This window comes from Podarcis erhardii (assembly GCF_964252035.2).
Source record: "Podarcis erhardii genome assembly, chromosome: 3".
NCBI lineage: Eukaryota > Metazoa > Chordata > Lepidosauria > Squamata > Lacertidae > Podarcis > Podarcis erhardii.
Genome location: NC_138507.1, coordinates 60,107,552 through 60,126,777, shown reverse-complemented (window position 1 = coordinate 60,126,777; position 19,226 = coordinate 60,107,552). Strand labels below are relative to the sequence as shown.

Sequence of the window (19,226 nt, the reverse complement as noted above, 5' to 3'; positions counted from 1 at the left end):
CACATATGGTGGAAAATCTTTCAGCCTAATATAAATGGACACCTTATCCACTATGTTTCAACTATACACTAAAGATGAATTTGGCTGAGCTGGCTTGACACTTGCTCATGTTCTGTAGATAACAGAGTGCCTTCAAACATTCTGAAAAGCACAGAGATCGGGGAGCAAGAAACCCATACACGTCCTGCTTCCTCTGCTTTCTGATACAATCCCAAATTTTTAATGTTTTGACAGCCAAGGACAGCATGTACTTCCCGCATTCTAGAATGCCCAAGTCCTCCATCTCTGGGGGAAATGTAGAAAGAAATATTTATTTTCAACTTCTGCAAGTAGTTCATTTTTTCTTATTTGTTATATATTCCCAGACATTATTAACTGAAATTAAGTCTTAACAACCATCTTTAAGGGGACAGAACTTTGATGAATATAAGTTAAAGTGAGAGGTTGTCAGTGGTTCTGTTTTTTTAAACAGGTAACCCAGAAAGCAAAGAAGTGTTTTGTGGACTATGTTATATGAATAACATTTGTTTTAAAATTTTGCATTTTTTAAAAAACAGATGGCATCAGATAGTTCTTCCCTACAACGGAGGAGACTATCAGAAGGCAGCAGTAGACAGAACCCTTCAAATGCACCAAATGCTTCAAATCCTCCTCAGCATGAGAATTTTGATAAGAACTGTCCGGTAATGCAGACTTTTACTCAGTTCAGTTTGCACTGTGTTATCAATAAATTATTTACATTGGAATCGGCTGAAGCTAAGTTAGTAAGTCCCACTGAAATTGGGTCTGTGAATATTTCACAGACAGAAAGTTGGTCCTGTCCCTTTTTCAACCTCTGTGTGGATTTTTTGAAACTTTCAGAAAAGTACTTACAATTTTATAAAGTGTCCAAGAACTGCCTTTTATTTTGTCTTTCTTTTTAAAAACTATTTTTAATAATAATAATAATAATAATAATAATAATAATAATAATAATAAACCTTTATTGTCACTACACCACCTGTGTGCAGTGAAATTTCTAGCCATTTGGAGCGGTTATGAAGAGCAAGCCTTTTTCCAGGCCTGTTTTAAAATGTATCTGAAAATACCCTGGAAATAGTGGTATGTTGTGACACACACAAAAAAGATGGGGTAGCCAGATTGGGGTAGCCAGATTCTTTTCATACAATGCCCCTGGGAGGCTACCAGAAACAGGAGAAGGTTGATCATTTGGAACTGAGAGGGAAGAGGTGTTTGGTAACAAAAAGGAGGCAAATTTGCCTGGATTCCTATGTATTTTTAGCAGCTGGGAGTATGATCTTTTTATGAACATGTTGGGCTGGTAGTCACCATTTTAGATTTCACAGAATGCCTTGTTCCAATGGGGCCATTTTTGCAAGAAATGGCAGGTATCTCTCTCTCTCCCTCCCTCCCTCCCCTCCCTCACACACACACACTTTGCATTGTTTTCTCTTTCTTTTTTGCAGTAGCTGTCTTCCTCCCTCAGCGCCCCTCAATTGCCAGCCTGATGCTACATTAAGAGCTCCGGGATGTTTTGTCTACCCCCCTGAAGATCACTCTGCCCTCCAAACAAAAAAAATATATGTTCCCACTCCTTGTGGTGAATCAGGTCACAAAATGGAGAGGCCATTTTGCCTAGTGGTACATGAACACACATAGATCTTTTGGCTTTAAGTAATATATAAAAAGAACCAAAAACCTTACTCAAGTTCAAAAAATTTTTAAGTCAGAAGTAGTATGATTCATGGCATGGTGTACATTCTCCTTTTATCCATTTCCTTCTTTATTGAAATGCATTACGGAAGTAAAGTTCCCAGAGAGGATTGTGAGACAAGAGTGCACAGTCCAGGCACTGGTGCTTCTTCATGAAGCCTCCAACTCTTCTGAAAAACAACAACATGATCTTCCTTCTAGTCATACAATCAGAAAGATCTTGTGTTTTTTTGTGCTGTTCACCATTGTCTATGGCAAAATAGTTACTTGGAATAACATAGATCACTGACTGAGAAGCTATCATGCTGAGTCTTTTTAAAAATAATAATAATGCAGGCATCTTGTCCCTTCTCCAGCCTCCTTTAACATTTCAAAAACATCTAGCTGGAAGGAAAAAGTTACTTAACCTTAAACAAAACAAGAACTGGAATTTAAATTTGATGGCACAGCTGGTCACAAATTAGAGCAATAAAATGAAAACTGTAAATGAGCTAACTAAAAATAACGAGGATTGGCTGGCTGGCTGAGAGACAGTTTTGAAAATCTGGAGTTACTCTGGAGCCTTGCAAAATAATCCAGTAAAAACCCATTAGCAGATCACTGAGATTTGAATGCATTCCTTTCCTTATTCCCTAGCTGAGTCCTGTTTGCAGTTTGCTCTTCGTTGCTTTGATATCACACTCTGCCGAAACAAGCTTTTATATCACACTCTACTGAAGCACTAAAAGCAGAACCTTAAGAAGGATATCTCTGTTCAGTTTGTCCTCTAATAACCACTATATTATCGTTAACAGCTTATTCACGTCTATGCTGCACATGTAAACAAATTTGAAATGTTTATCCCATTGAAGGTTCTCCCTATTGAGAGAGCATGAGTATCACAAACCAGATCCAGCATGCTGAGGTGGCCTAGCCCTTCAAGCAAGGTCAAAAGCTTAAAAGCTCTTTTTGTGCCAGGCATCCCCAAGCAGCTCTGGCACAAAAAGACCTGCTACGCTTGCAGACTTGCTTGGGACTTGATTTGCACAATTTCAACCATCCTGCCTGCAACCATATTGACATCATTAAAGTCAAATGTGCCTAAGATGATGTATGAATGTAGCTTCACACCTCCCGCAATGGACAGCAGCTCCTCAGTGAAGTACTTCCCATTGTGCTTCCGGCTTGCCTGCCACTGTTCCTGAGTCCAACAACTTCTGAAAACACCCTGAAGAGCTGACGTTCTAAAAACATCTGGTATGTTGTCATTCTCTTTACCTAGTCTTTCCTTCCTGTGATGGAGACACCTGGGAACCAAGAAGTACCAAGTTCTGATACAGATTCAGAGATCCTCCTGGAACAAAAGGTGAGAGAATGAATACTGAAAGAAACTCAGCAGCAGATGGAGGGCCAGAAGAAGAGGAAGCATGATTTTGGAAGGCAGCTGAATTGGGAGAAAAGGTATCCTTTAGAAGGTTGTGGCAACCTTTTGTCATGTTCACGTTTCTCCAGGTTCAGAAGCCACAGCAGAAGTTAACCAATGAGATGCCAGCTCTGGAGCAGCAAAGTTTCCTTCCTTCCAAGTTTCCTTCTCCTTGGAATGAAGATAAAGTGGATGGAGATAAAGGCAGACAATCTGATGACTCTAAGGTAAAAACTGCAAAGGAAGAGTATGATCTGTTCTAAGGCTCTAGTCACACGTTCACCCTTTCCTAATGAGGAAGCTGGTAGGTTTGACCCTTCATCTATTAAGTGACTCTGTTTGTGGCATCATAACAGCCACGAGAATGAACCGGAAGCTTCTAATAAGTGAAGCACTGTGCCTTCATTTTAGCTGGGTTGTTTTATTATAAAGCGGAACAGCATGGTTTTATTATAAAGCGGAACAGCATGATGTCATGTCAGTTGTAGTAGATGAAGTCAAGGTAGATCATTAGCAGCTTCCCAAAACATAACTGCAGCCATTATAATGCTGATGGAAAACAAGCAGCCGATAAATCTTCATTGCTACCATCACATTAGTTTTATGCTACAGAACAGATTTGTAAAAGAAAAGATTTGTAAAAGAAGGCAATGCATAAATATCTTTTTTATTGCTGGCACTACAGATATTTAATAATAACATATAATGCCATTTTTAAAAAAACTTTCTTAAATGTACTTGCAAAGGAAGCACTACAAAAATGCTAGAAAAAGCTAACAATAGATTTATACCAGTTATTCACACAATCATCTTTGTATGTTCAGTAAACAAGTACGGGAGATGTGATTGGTGCTCCCCCCCATGTTCAATCTATTTTCTTCTTTTTTTTGCAAGCAATTTTTCCTAATATAAAATATTTCGTATATTATTTTTCTTAATATATTCATTCTTATGCATACTTGTACCTAATATATGCATTTCTGTCAACAGTGATTGGTTGGAGAACTGCATCACAAAATTTGGATAAATGCACATTTCTAAGTATGGCTATGTTTTAGTTCTCAAATTGTTTGGGAAAGTGAAAATATGATAAATGTGGCTTTAAATGCAAACTGAATTGAATTTATCCACCATCCCCACACCTGACCTACTCCAAACTCATCAAGTTGAGTTTTCCCCACCTAATATCCACTCCTGGTCCTGACCAGGTATTTTATAAATATAGGCTGGCATCTCCATTTGAACCTCCCTAGAAGTTGCTTGTCACATTAAAATAAGGAAGTTCTTATGGGAAGTGTATCTCACATTTTATCAATTTCAAAGCATATTTAACCATATGAAAATGTTCTAAAATTGGCTTGTGCTCTTGTGACTGAAGTTTATTTCATGAAATGCTTGCTTTTTGTGCAAATCAGGAATTTTTATCAGATGAGAGGGAGCATGCAGAACTCATGATGCTAAAATATGAATGACATATATTTGCTTCCTGTTTAGCACAATTAGGTCTTTTGATATAAAACACATAAGATTAGTGGGGTTAGGGACAATATTTTTTGTGGCAGTCCTTTCTCCTTCCAAAGTCAGTTTTACAGTTTTATATATATATAAACTAAAAGAAGCTATAGGTTGATGAAAAGGGAAATCAGATGGAATATGGAAGCATTGTAGTGTGTTTGTGTAAATAGAAAGTCAGGAAAGTCAGGATAGTGGGATAATTTGACTCAGAGGGTACATATTCTCCCAGGCCAATTACTGCTGTCTCTTGCAAACATTTAAATGGTGGAAGGTTGCCTGCTGGGGAAATGGCTTAGAGGGCATGTGCGGCCAATTCATCCTACCCCCTCCCTGCAGTCCTTTAAGCTGCCATCCCCGAGGCAGGCCTTTTATGGCTTTTGATTTGATCCTGGGATGTCCCTATTTCCTCCACCAGTGCCAGCACCACCAAGCTCAGGAGGGAGGATGAGCTGGTGTTTGTCCTGAGCAGCCATGGCAGGAGTGGCGAGGGAGCATTCCGTTGCCTCTCCATGTCCTCTCCATGGCCGCTGCTGCTGGCCTCCTCCCTTGGGCAGCTTGTAGTGACTGCTGGACAGCAGTTGAGGAGGAGGAGAGGCTGCTGCCGCCAAGGCCCAGCCTTGCATGGCGTGTCCTCTCTGAGGGGAAGGCAGAGGGCAGGACAGCTCTGGGCAGGAAGAAGGGGAAAGCAGAGCAGAGGGCAATGCTTTGTGCACCCGTGTCTAATCTTGCCCCTTTCTAAAATATATTTGTGGGTGCTTTTCTTTTTTGTACCAAAAGATAAAATAATATAAAATTGTGATGTAAGAGTTTTCTTATGACAGTGGAGGGCATTTATGCTGTGCCCGTTGGCCACAGTGGTGGCACTCTCCCTTCTTCTGACAGGAAATGCTCTTGGGGTGGGAGCAAAAAAATGGGGGATCGAGAAAGGTCAGTTGGCGGAGGAGTGAGAAATGTCCCTGTTTTCATCTGAGGAATGTTGGAGGGTACACTACACTGGCCTAGGCTGAAGGGAGGCAAGCAATCTGCCTTCAGCCTGTTGTTGTTTAGTCGTTTAGTCATGTCCGACTCTTTGTGACCCCATGGACCAGAGCACGCCAGGCACTCTTGTCTTCCACTGCCTCCTGCAGTTTGGTCAAACTCATGCTGGTAGCTTCGAGAACTCTGTCCAACCATCTCGTCCTCTATCGTTCCCTTCTCCTTGTGCCCTCCATCTTTCCCAACATCAGGGTCTTTTCCAGGGAGTCTTCTCTTCTCATGAGGTGGCCAAAGTACTGGAGCCTCAGTTTCATGATCTGTCCTTCCAGTGAGCACTCAGGGCTCATTTCCTTAAGAATGGAGAGGTTTGATCTTCTTGCAGTCCATGGGACTCTCAAGAGTCTCCTCCAGCACCATAATTCAAAAGCATCAATTCTTCAGCGATCAGCCTTCTTTATGGTCCAGCTCTTACTTCCATACATCACTACTGGGAAAACCATAGCTTTAACTATACGAACCTTACGTAATTCCAAAACCCAACTAGCTGGTGGTTTGCTGAGAAGCACGCTTTTCTCTGTTGTCAGTGTTCGGTAGAGGCAGGAGAGCAATGCATAGAGTGCTGGTTCAGGGAGCGGCAGGGAGCCATTTTAGCCCAGAATTGCTTTGTGGAAGTGTAGAGTGAAGAACTGGGTAAGAATCTTAAGCTGGAAACATTAAATCAAAATTAGACCAGTTCCTTCCATACCTTCAACCCTCCCTTTGTTCCAAGTGCACCCATTTGCTCAATACTATCTTTTCTAATATAGAAAGTGATGTTTTTCTTTTTTCTTTTTTTATAAAAATAAACCCTAAAAATAAAGCTGTTACTATTTCAGTTCCAAATATTGTTTAACTGGAAGTTTGCTTTCCAGTGACAATTTTTCTTTTTAAAAAGTGATTTCCGAAGACATACTTTCTTACCGAAAATAAGGCTTCCTGGAAACGGGGCACTTAAAATGAATACGGAAAGCATAATAAAAATAGCTGTAAACCTTTCATATAAAAAGCTCTAGTAAATTTTTGCATGGCTTGAAAGTTGGTATACTTGCGGTATGGGGAGAAAATAATGTAATTTGAAGAGTTCAATTTTGTCAAGAACGACCCGCAAATTCTTTATTTGTTCTGATTGTTCTTTGGGTGGGTCCAGATCTAGGTAAACCGTTTTCCTCTGAACTGACAGATACAACTCATCACTCTCCACTCCATAATGTGCTTTCCCTACACCATCATAGTGGATCTGGTGGTTTTTTAACTCAAAAGTAGAGCATATACTCTACATGCAGAGAGTCCTAGGTTCAATTTCTCCAGGAAAGACTGTACCAATAATCAGGGAGTTTTGTAACTATGCTAAGTTTTACTACCCATGCAACTTTTCTGACTGGTGTTTGGAAAAACACATGAACCAGACCTTTGAAGAGTTTGTAAGTAAAGCAATTTTTAACTTACCAAATGTGTGGTCTTTTTGAATGCTGAAGGAAGAGGGAAATCTTTGGAACTCACTTGCAAGGGCATATTTTAAACACCTAACAATCAAACAGTAAATAAATTTTGTTGTTTTAAAATAAATATATAAAGTTTTGTATTTTGTATTATGTTTTTGTATCTTATTTCTGTAAACTGTCTGGGTGTTCACTGAATGTATAGCAGTTTATACATTCTGAAATCAATCAATCCATCAAATCCAACTTAAAAATATATATTTATGAATTTTATACCCCACCTTCCTTTTATAAGCTTTCTGTTGTTTATTACAGAAGACATCCCTCAGGCAAACTGACACTTCACTGGCAAAAAAAGTAAAAAGAAGAAAGTCCTCAACAAAAGACATCGACATTCACCTTGGGCAGCAGAATAATTTAACCGAGATCAACCAGGTATGCAATCCATCCCATCTCCCCACCAGAACAGTGTTATTTGTTAACTCAGGAATCTATCTTGAAAAACTTACAACAGAGGTGGGTTAGATAATGTTTCCAGGGCTAATGAGGTCATCTTTACCATCTAGCATTTGTATGTTGATGCAATTTTTGAGTGTAAGCTTTGCATATCCTCATTCATTTGGGACAGAAAGAGATTCTGTAAACATGACAGAACAAGTTTGCCTACCCATGGCTTAGGGGATGCACATGTGAGATTGCAGCCCGGAAAAAGCTATTTTGGGTTTTTGTTTTGTTTTTGCATTTTTGCTTTTTTCTGGGCAAGATCTTGGTGCAAAATCACACAAGATCATGGCACCCAAAATGGCCACCATGCTTTCGTGTGAGAAAACAGGATGTCCCTTCTCCCCCCACAAACAAAGGTTTGATGTATGCTTACTTCTGTATTGATTAGGTACTTAGAAGTGGGTACCTTTTCCTTTCATCTAGACTTCAAAATATAGGGCAAAATTAGTGCTAGCACAAGATTTCCTACCTCTTCTCCCCCTACACGTCATCCCAAAATCTATCTTTATTTGTGTGTTGCCTGAATCTTTACCAGTTTTGAGTATACACATTTCACAGACTAAATGTGTAAATAATATCATGATTAATAAAGACTATCTTATGCGATTTTGAAATGGGAATTATTTATGTTTTAGTTATGATTTAAAATTTCCCCAAAGAAGAGGTGCCGTCTTGGTTTGAATTGTGTTGCATCCTTTTCATTAAGTACATTTCTATTGCTGTAAAGAGGCATACAGAATGCTGAGTACTCCATCCTCTCCTCTGCCCCAGAAGTATGTCTCAAAAATAATAATAAATGCATCGCGTAGCATTGTGCATTGTAGGATGATTTTCATTCTCTGAAAAATGCAGGAATGTTACACCACAGGGTGCTGTGGCCTCGTGCTGCTGCCACTAGCATTAGAACCAGCAGATGCTGTTGGCAAAACATCATGAGTTGTGGTATTGTGCAGCTCCTGGAGGCCTTGTGCAGTATCTGAAGGGATGCTAGGGGTAAAATGTCAGCATCCGGCCTGTCATTTCTGAATTTTCCCATGATGGGGTTTTCTTTGTATACTCTCATCTGCTTTCCCAAAGATACATACAGCTAAGCAATGCAAACTCAGCATTCAGGGACTGCCAGCTACAGATTTTTCTCCCTCTCCCCTTCATTCATTTCATGAATCAATGTGTGTGTGCTATGGAAGAATACAGACATGTGTATGCATGCACACACCCCTTCTATATGTATTTGGCTAAGAACAGGTAAAGCAAAAAGTTCCATTCAGTGAATACAAAACAAATGAGTTTGCAAAAGGAATGACAATCAGCGGGGAAGAATGCAATTGTTTGCAAGCCTAATTTGAGAGGGTTTGTGTTCTGTGCAGCTTTGGAGTCTCCTTTGGTACAGAAACAATAATAATCAAGGTTGGAGCCTTTTGTCTTGTTACCAAATATATGTACATGCAACATCACTGTGGCTTAAAAGCTCCTTGTTGTTGTTTGAATGTCTTCTGCTCATTCTCTGGGTTTGTTTCCCGCAGCAACAGAAAGAATGTGTCAGGGTGTCATAATAATCCTCCATTAAATCTGTAGTATTTAAATTTTAATGCTATAATTCAACAGCTGACAAAAGCCCATTGAGCAGAACTAAGGAGAGGAAAAGAGCCAGCCCCATTTTCTCAAGGGTGATGCTATAGCAACACAGAATGAATTTGGGGTCAGGGAACAAGCTGTCTCCATGCTTTGTTTGCACTTCCTGGCTAAAAGTAGAATCTGGTGGTATAAATTTTACCAAAATAAATGGTTATTTGGATTTGTACAGAAATAGTTTGTTTTGTATAGCCTCTTCTCTTGAAAAGATGAGCAGGAGCCACAGAACAGCCGCTAGACCAAAGATTTTAAGGATTGTCACCAAAGAGATTGTTTTAGAGTCTCTCTGGTTTGCCTCTGTGTTGGTGCATCACAAACAACACCCTTTGACTGTATTAATGTTTTAGAAGAATTAGGGAAAGCAAAGAAGGAAATAAGCTCCTATAATCCTGTTTGAGTGCAATAATTTAATATTCCCATCCAATCTATTTTTTGTATTCATTGCTCCCATAAACATGATGCATGAGATTTTAGTTGAATGAATAATTTTTTAAAAAATACTTAAAATCAGTGCTTTCCCCCCTAGAAAAATAGGTGCCAGTACTCATCATAAAGTAGTTACAGTAAGTGCCATACTTAAAAAACAACCCCAAAAGGTGCTGGTACTACATACCCTGAGTAACCCCTGAAAAAAGCACTGGTTAAAATGTGATTCTCTTTTAAAAGTTCAGCAACAGCAAAGAAAATCATCAACATGATCTTGTTCACTAACTATGGTTTCTTTCGCAGGGCTTTAAAGAATTTTTTAAAAAATAAAGAAATCATAAAATGTACTTTAAAAAATCGATGCCAAACTACTAGCTACCAGTTTAGTCCTTTATGCCAGTACAGTGGTACCTCAGGTTACAGACGCTTCAGGTTACAGACGCTTCAGGTTACAGACTCCGCTAACCCAGAAATAGTACCTCGGGTTAAGAACTTTGCTTCAGGATGAGAACAGAAATCACGCGGTGGCAGTGGGAGTCCCCATTAGCTAAAGTGGTGCTTCAGGTTAAGAACAGGTTCAGGTTAAGAACGGACCTCTGGAACGAATTAAGTTCTTAACCCAAGGTATCACTGTATAGAGCCTCTGTTTGCCTGCACAGTTTAGGACCCAGGATGTACCCTTCTATGGAAGTAGGAATAGCAGCCAGCTGCTGTTGGAAGAGGATATTGCAACAAAGAGCTAACCCTTTCTATAGCACCACTTACATGCTAAGTGGGAAAGGATTTGCAAATTCACTGATCCTTGAGTGTAAGCTTTCTGCGGGGAGGCAGGGGAAGCAGATTTATATTAAACACAAGCTTGTTGCATCTGTTCCAGAATCAATTTGTTTTTTGAAATGCAACACCAGTCACAACTGGTCCTTTAAAACTCTGAGCATTATCCAGTTAAATGTTAGCATTTGAAGCACTTTGAATAGAGCCCATGCAACTGAAATAAATGGGACTGAATCCCATTGTGGTTTTTGATCAGTCATGTGGATTTTAAAAGTTATTTTCTTTCTGGGCATCCAAGTGACTGTTCAATATTATAGATACTAATAGATATTGAGCAGAAAATGTGAAGGTTCAGGGTGGGGCCTCCCCCCCACTCGTTTTACCCAGTACTGCTAAGATGACCAGATGCAAAAGAGAACAGGGATCCAGAACCTCTAATAGCTGTTCAGAGGAGGGATTTTCAGAATATATAGCTTGCATGCTGAAAATCCAACATCTAGATAGCTATTCAAGGGCCAGAAGCTGTCTCCTCTTTTGAGTTCAGGAGAAACACCAGTTTCTAGTGTACAGTGGTACCTCGGGTTACATATGCATCAGGTTACATATGCTTCAGGTCAGAGACTCCACTAACACAGAAATATTACTTCGGGTTAAGAACTTTGCTTCAGATATAAGAACAAAAATCCTGCTCCGGCGGCGCGGCGGCAGCAGGAGGCCCCATTAGCTAAAGTGGTGCTTCAGGTTAAGAACAGTTTCAGGTTAAGAACAGACCTCCGGAACGAATTAAGTACTTAACCCGAGGTACCACTGTACTATCATTCACATCTATTAAACTCTCTGATTTCCTTAATTGTTGGATAGCACAACTCTGATACTTTTATGTTGATAGCTAATCCTGCTCTGTCTCTTTCTGGCAAATTCAAACCCCAATCCCCATTGAAGTTACACATATGTTTCTTAGACTTGCCACCATGTGACAACTAAAAACACAGGTCTTCTCTGTTATGTGCTCATCCATACTGATATTATTTCAAGGTCGATTTTTATGGTATTTCAGAACTACATTTGCTTCCCAGTGCCCTGTCCCGCTTTTTCTTGTGCTCCCAAGACAGATGGATCAGCTCACTTGACTTTCTAACCCCTTTGTTCAAAGCATTCCTGCTTAAACTAAAAAGGAAGAAGTTAGTGTGCAAATGCCACTGAGTCATTGCTTTTAGAGTGAGCCCATTTGGAACATAAAGTGTAACCACAGGAGATTCCCTTTCACCCAATAACAGTGTTACTTATTGATTATAAGTGTGTGATCCTAAGCATACTTATTAGAGAGTGAACGTCATTGGAAGACACTGGGTCTTACTTCCGAGTAAATATTCATAGGATTGTACTGAACATTCTAGTCCTGGCAAAATGAGGAACGTGGCATTTTATTGTTAGTGAATTTCTGGAGTGAATTTCCAAAAGGAGAACAGTTTTACACTGGATTGTTACCTGTGTGGCTAACTGATAAAGGGAATGAGAATCTTACCTGCCGTTTAATTCTGAAGCACTGCAGACTATAAACATTGTGTCTATCGTTATTGTGGTGATACAGCCGCCGCCAAAAATTTTGATTTTTAGTTGTGAAAAATGTAGGGAGACTTGAAAAGGGCTGTGGGAAGGCATCTCCCCTCACATTCATACACTAATAAAATTAATATTCCTGGTTCATTTGTGAGACCAAAGTGGAATCAAATTCCACTGTGCTGAAATCAAACTCTGCTCAGAAAAAGAAACTGCATTTTGCATTCAGTAATGACCATAACATTGCTTTTTTAAACGAGGGCATGCCCCCTTTTGGCCTGACATTCCACAACTACACTTGAATGACACTGTCTGGAACTCACTCAATGGACCAGATGGTGAACCTTCAATTCCTGGCATTTGATAGTTTATCCACAGGTGATGGTCCCATAACCTTAGCTTGAATTGAAGTATTGTTGAAGAGCAACAGGCGTTATTGTTTGGAAGTATGTTTCGCTTTTGTGGGTAGAAAAAAAAAGGAAGCAGTAGAATCAAGCTGGAGAAAGACAGGTTTAGAGCCAAATTAGATGTATCATGCAAACATGTATATTTTCCGTTTGTTTGTTTAAAATCAAACAGCTTCAAGATACAGTTTGAGAGGAACTGGCAGCAGGAAGCATGGAGTGTTTCTGCTTAACTATTTTCTCTTCAGATGCTTTTTCTGATTGTGGTGATTATGAATGGTGATTATGAATGTGGAAAATGGTGGAAGAAAGGTTAAATAGCCCTTCCTCCTCCTCCACTACCACCACCAATCTTCCACTTAAACTTTCATTCAGCTAAAGTTGCATTTGATTTTTTTAAAAAAGTGAAGAAAACACTCCCTTTGTTCCTGTAGCAACCAGTTCATTCCACTGATCTCAGTTTAGTTCCAATATTTTTTTTGAAAATTGTTGCTGTAGTGCCTCAGTCATTCACAAGACTTTTCTTCCAAGCTTCCTCAGAAGGCAGTAGGAAATGCTTGTGTTTCCTCCCTCCCTGTTTCCCTTATTGCAGATGTCATGGCAGAACTTACTCCTTTACTTTAGCCACCTCCTCCCTGCACCTTTATAGAGAATGGACACTTACCCCTTCCTGGGTGGGCACCTGTTGCGGCCTTTTGAGCTCAGCTGCCATCCCCGGACAGTGAGAACAGAGCACACATGGCCAGGTGGCTGTTAGGGAAATTCCTCTGTCCTCCTGGACATCCGGCTCAAGTTCCCGCCTCCTGCAGCATCTCAAATGGGCCAATCAGTGGCCTGTCTAGTGGGTGTGCCTCACAGGCTGAGAAGACATTGACTGCACACTTACTCTTGCAGCCGGCCAGGCATAAAAGCTGGCAGCCCTGTCCGGTCTTAACACAGTTGGCAGAGAAGCAACCCACCCCCCACCCCTTATCATTCATCTTCTTTATTTTCCAGGTCAGTTTCATTTTGTTCTAAAATGTTTTCTGCCTTTCAGGTTGCTGCTTTAACAATCCTCCATTCCTATCATTCGCAGTTTAACCTTATTTTGTTTCCCCTGTTTCTCCTGACCTTGCTGTGGTCGCAGATGGTTGCCATATTCGGAGCCGGGAAAGAATTTCCCCTGTAGACGAATTGGCTGGTCTGGAGGTTTTGCCTTCCTCGTAGCAAATCATCACAACTATGGTGGTTAAGGCATTGGGTGGAATCCTAGTCTTCAATCGTGGGGTGAAGTGGTGCATCGCCCAGTATGATCCAGCGGCGTTTTCAGGGTACCCCATTAAAGGAGTCTTGGTGGATGTTCCTGTCGTGAAGCCAAGCATGTGACGGATGGTCCATAGGGCTTCCAGGAATGGCCTTAGGACGGCCAACTCAGTAGATTAACGCTTGGAGAGGCCACAATCCTGGCACAACCCTGCATTGGTTCTAGCCCTCCAGTAGGAGGCTGGAATGGCTACAACCAGTGCCTGAGCCAAAATTCCACCTACATTCTGTAATCAATAAAGTTGTGGCCATTTTTTAATCCAGATCGCTGTCTGCCTGAGTTATTAAACATATATTACATATATATATATATATATATATATATATATATATATATATATATATAACATATATATAGGGTGGGCAGCACTGCGACTGGGCTCTCAATTAGGAGCCTTATGGTCTGAGCATAAACCCTACCCTATTGATCCTACTAAAGTCTCTGCATATTGAGTCAGGCTGAGACTCCTTCAGATTTGGATCTAGGGGTTATGGTTTCCTCTGCCTAACTAGTCTTCGCTGCTTCTGGAATGACCTGTCATCTCCCACAAAGCTGCATGTTATTTAATCTTTCTTCTGCATCTTGAATTGGACCAGGATACCAATCACACACATTTCTGCAGGAAGTGATACTTCTGACTGTGCAATGTACACGGGCATAATTTCAATTTAAGGAGAGGCAAACAATACCTCTCTTGTATCTTCCCAGCTTCCTGTTACCATTTTTTCCCATCTAAAAGACTTGGTGTTTTGTTTAGAAATGGTGAGACTGGCATGGGAAGGGGCAAACATTTCACCCATTTGTTTGTTGTTGTTTTGAACTGCCTTTTTCAAGTATTTCCCAGGGAAGCTCAGAGAAACAAACAAAAAGAATGTTATTGAGCCAATTATAGATTGCTGGCCTGGCAGTAGAAGCAACAGGAGTGTACAACCTCAGCCTTTGTGATTGACTGGAAACATTAACCTTCTGGATCATAGGAGCAACAGTAGGAACCTGGCTTTCTGGTCTTCTGCCTTTTCTTGGTCAACACAACAGTATTCTCTGCATTCTGTGCTTCAGGCACTAGATCCCAGTTCAAGTTATAGAACTTAGCAACCAGTAGTAACCGTAGAAGTATGCTCCTGAGATAGATTTGAGTGCAGGCATCTCTGGCTTGGCCCTGCTAGATCATCTGAAATGTGATGACATTGGCTCATGAGCTGGAAGGCTTTGTTTTCTATTTACAATACAGACGCCTACCATTTTCCACGCTTCTGATTGATACATGACCACCAATGTGCAGGTCATTTTTGACCCGGAAGAGGGCAGGGGGTGGAATGGGGACAGAACAGGGTATAACGGGGCTCATGTGCCCTCTACCGACTGGCACAGGGGCCAGGAATTGAACCCCCATGCAAAATGGTTGCTGCTGTATATCACAATGGATAAAAATGACCTTTCTATAGATGTCTACTATGAAGTAAGGCCCAGTTAATTCAATGGAACTTTCGAGTAAGTTTACATTGAATTATATTCTTAGGAGATAAAAAAAAACCACTACATTCAGAGCTGCTGCTACATGTTGTTTGATCAGGAACCTGTTCTGATGTGACCAAGTCCTTTCTTCATCAGGAAATACTTTAAAAAAAAAAACTTATTAGCAAGCTGTTACCTCAAGCCATCAGTGAACTAGGAACATTCCAACAAAGAAGGAATACTGACTGCAAATTGTTAATGACAGATATCTCCCATCCTTTATGAGAACATGACCAGCCCAGCTACTAGACAGAATGAGACCATTTGCCTCAGACTGCTGATTTGGGGTGTCATGAAAAGGCAGCAAATTGCTAATTATTCAATTTATTATTATATTTTTATTGTCAGGGAGTGGGGAGAGGTGCTTGTGGGTTTTTTGTTTTTTTTTTGCTTGAGATGTCAAAATAAATTGGTTGGAGCTTGGACAAGAGCATAATTTGCTTCCCTACCTCAGGCAGCAAAATGTTTTAGTTCAACCCTGCATGAGGCTTTGCTCTGTGATAAACGTGGACCTCTATGCCAGACTTGAAAACTTACCAAATAAATGTCTGTGAGATGTTTTCCTAGAACTCCATAACATTTTGCTCCAGTTCCATATTCATCTGTGCCTTTCTTCTGATTTGCACCATACTCTGCCAGCTCAAATGCAATGAAAATCTACAACTTGTCCCACACCCTACTCATTTGTCCAAGCTTGCAGTGCTGGGAATTGGGGTTTGTCTGACTGGCCACCCACTCTCATTCCAGTTCGGCTAAATTCTGTTTGCACCCTTTTATGTTGAGAAAGTTAGAATAGCAAAGTATGAGCAAGCTAAGCTAAGCTGCCAACAATCCACAAGCGTCTGCTTCTTTCAATGGTGCAAGGATCCAAGATCAAACAATATTTTCTTTAAGATTCCCTGACCAAGTATTGGATTTAATAAGTGTTCTCATGCCCTGTCCAAACTTTTGTGCATTTCTCCTTTTATAGAGACATATGGAGCTGTTGCTCTTTAACAGAGACAAGAATGTTAACTCAAAGTCAGATGCTTGAAGCCTAAGGTTTCCTTCTCTTTCAATTTTTTTTTTCTAGATGCAAAGAAGGATGAAACACTCACAAGAACTGGATTCTGCATCCCAGTCTAATTTCAAGTCTGATTCCGAAGGTGGGCTAAAAGGGGTTTGGATATTTTTAGCCACAGAATATGCAAACCACAGAAAGTATGTAAACTACATGTGCATATTTGCCTGTCCTTTTCAAAGGAACTGCAGGTGAAAAAATATGTTGCCCACAGAAAGCTGGCAGCCTGGCAGGTCAGTATCGCAGCAGAAGCCCCAAAAATGTTCCTGGCTGCTCTGCATGCTAAAATGTACAGCATTATAAATAGTGTTAAATATCTCAAGGGCTAAAAAAAAAAGTTGCACTTTCCTAAAAAGCATATGTGCAATGCACACCCCAAAAACATGCTAACCAGCCACTCGTAGCTGCTAATCCCAGTCACTGTTTTAGAAATGTAAAGCCACCTAACAAAAGCATGTTTTCCATAAGAAGACTTGCTCTTCCAAACTTGCTTTGATGCTTGTTCTGTAATATTGGTGATCAGCTGGTCACAGATACCACCCTAAAAAAACAATCTCTGCTGAACAGTAGCAAGACTCCAGGGGCCTTCTGGGCACTAACTCAGGGTTGTGTTTCCATTGGAAAACCAAGGCACAATGGAGTCTGCAGTGTCTTAGAAATATGGCTTGTTTCCATATATTTACACCTGAATTTTAAAGAAAGGGAGTTCACAGCATTTACATCCCAAGAGGGGGCTTGCCCTCCCCAGCAGCACAGCATTAGACTCAGAGGCATCAGCCAACAAGACTGCTGTCCTTCAATCCCCACATGGAATTCTGCCCACTTCCTGCTCTTTCTTCCCAGAAACCCCTGTTTCCAAACCTCTGCTGTAAAAGGACACTCTCTCTTCCTGTGGTGACATCACACACCCCGTTACCTTGGCAACTGCCCTCTGTGCCTGCCAGAGCATTCTGCCTGGTTGATGGCTTCTATTGAGGGGCCATCAGCACCATTGTTGGCCATCAGCATCAACCCACCACCACCAGACTGGCCCCGTGAGGAAGTTAGCTGGCGTCATTCCCAGCCCTTGCTAAATTCAGAAATTTATGAATTTTTCAAATTATGATGCGTCAGTGAATGTAGAGATTGTAGAGAGTCTGCCCACTCCAATTCATAACAATGTAAATCACATAGCATACAAGCCTGCTTAAAAGCATATAGGAACATCATTTGTGAAAACAACTGAACAAGTGCTCACATCCTGTATGATTGGCTTAAGCTGAGGGGATATAATAATGTGCTATTTACCGTATCCTGCAATATGCTCCATGAACATCACAACCCAAGTGCTATTTCTGATTGGCTCTGCTTCTCAGCTGGGCCTTTGGAACACAGCACCAATAATGGGGTAGACAGCACCAATAATGGGGTAGACCCAATATTAGACATACTCAGAGCAGACACATTGAAACCAATGGCCTTAAGGAATTTGATTTTAGCAGGTCTGCTGAATATCACCCAGTATTCCTTGTGGTGTCTATGCAGCCCCAGGATACATTTTGCTGATATGAAAAAGAGGCTAGGATACTTTTTCACAAACAGATTTTCTGAAGGGTGGCTCTTTAAGCAGCACTCCAGCTGAGGTATCCCCACACATCACTTTGCTAGGTGAGATGTGATAAATCATAGGATTTACCATGTTGCTTTCTATTACTTTCTCTCTAAAATCACCATTTCATATCCCTTATTAAGGCTGCTTTCTATACTCTGTTCTTAGGAGACAAGAAAGTCAAACTTTAAACATGTAGCTACTTCTAGGGGGAGACGTGGTACTTACTGATCCAGTTTGTACTGCTGTGGTATACAGATTAGTGCAATAAAAGTTATTCAAGCACTAATCCAGTTACACATTCTTAGTATGCATGCACATTTTTTTCCCCAGGGGATTATGCATGCATAATAACTTACCATGTTAAAAACTTTCAGACATAGGATTGAATTATGGGAGCATTCCCATGACGCAGTATGGGAAACAGCCCTAAGTGTGTTGATTTTCAGTGGCACCACATCAACATAACAAAACTTATTACCATATTCTTACTGCCAAAATTAACTAAGCACAGAATTGCATTGTTATTGTAGCTGGAATCACTGTTCTTTCCCACCCTGTTCCTTTTGACTCCCATCTATCCTTTGAGTTCAGCCATTCAGGGTTCCACTTGAAGGACTCCTGCTGCTGCCTCATCTGCGGACTGCCCTGGCTTGGATGAGCCATTGTACCAAAGAGCTGAGAAGTGCCATACTGGGCACTCTGCTCTGCTGCAGCTATATTTATCATTTAGATAGTACTTGAAATTTGAAAATGCAGTACCTCCGTTTGGAAAGGAAGGTAGCATCATTCCCATTGTATAAATGAGGAGCTGAGACTGAAACTGGCTTAGGTCACTTCCAGGTGACTCATTTATTGAACATACATCCTGATTTGTTTATACAAAGTTTGTGGGGAGGTTAGATGATAATGGATATTTATTTAGTATTCCTTCTGATTTGTTTGCAGAGACATCACGTGATGTTTCATCAATAATTTTTTTACTGGCAGTGAGTTGCTTGCTTGTTTGTTTTTTTGCATACAGGAGAATTAAAAAATGGCACCCTTTACCTGCAGCCTGGAGACTTGCAGTCCGTTCAACCGCTTCATTCCACTGCAGGTATGTAAAGGTAAAGGACCCCTGGATGGTTAAGTCCAGTCAAAAGCGACTATGGGGTTGCAGCGCTCATCTTGCTTTCAGGCCGAGTGAGCCGGCGTTTGTCCACAGAAAGCTTTCTGGGTCATGTGGCCAGCATGACTAAACCACTTCTGGCGCAAGGGAACCCTGTGATGGAAACCAGAGCACACGGAAATGCCATTTACCTTCCCGCCACAGCGCTACCTATTTATCTACTTGCACTGGCATGCTTTCGAACTGCTAGGTAGGCAGGAGCTGGG

The 19,226-nt window shown here is 40.8% G+C and overlaps 1 protein-coding gene across 1 annotated transcript in view; it reads left to right on the top strand.

Moving 5' to 3' along the window:
* Positions 1-19,226, top strand: part of LOC309338620 (uncharacterized protein) — a gene marked incomplete at its 5' end in the record, with an annotated part of 131,770 nt that overhangs the window by 49,974 nt on the left and 62,570 nt on the right. The window contains 6 exons of the mRNA XM_081855940.1: positions 558-683; positions 2,975-3,058; positions 3,205-3,342; positions 7,399-7,518; positions 16,274-16,346; positions 18,874-18,948. Coding sequence (XP_081712066.1) covers positions 558-683; positions 2,975-3,058; positions 3,205-3,342; positions 7,399-7,518; positions 16,274-16,346; positions 18,874-18,948 — 616 coding nt within the window. The remainder of the gene's footprint in view (positions 1-557; positions 684-2,974; positions 3,059-3,204; positions 3,343-7,398; positions 7,519-16,273; positions 16,347-18,873; positions 18,949-19,226) is intronic.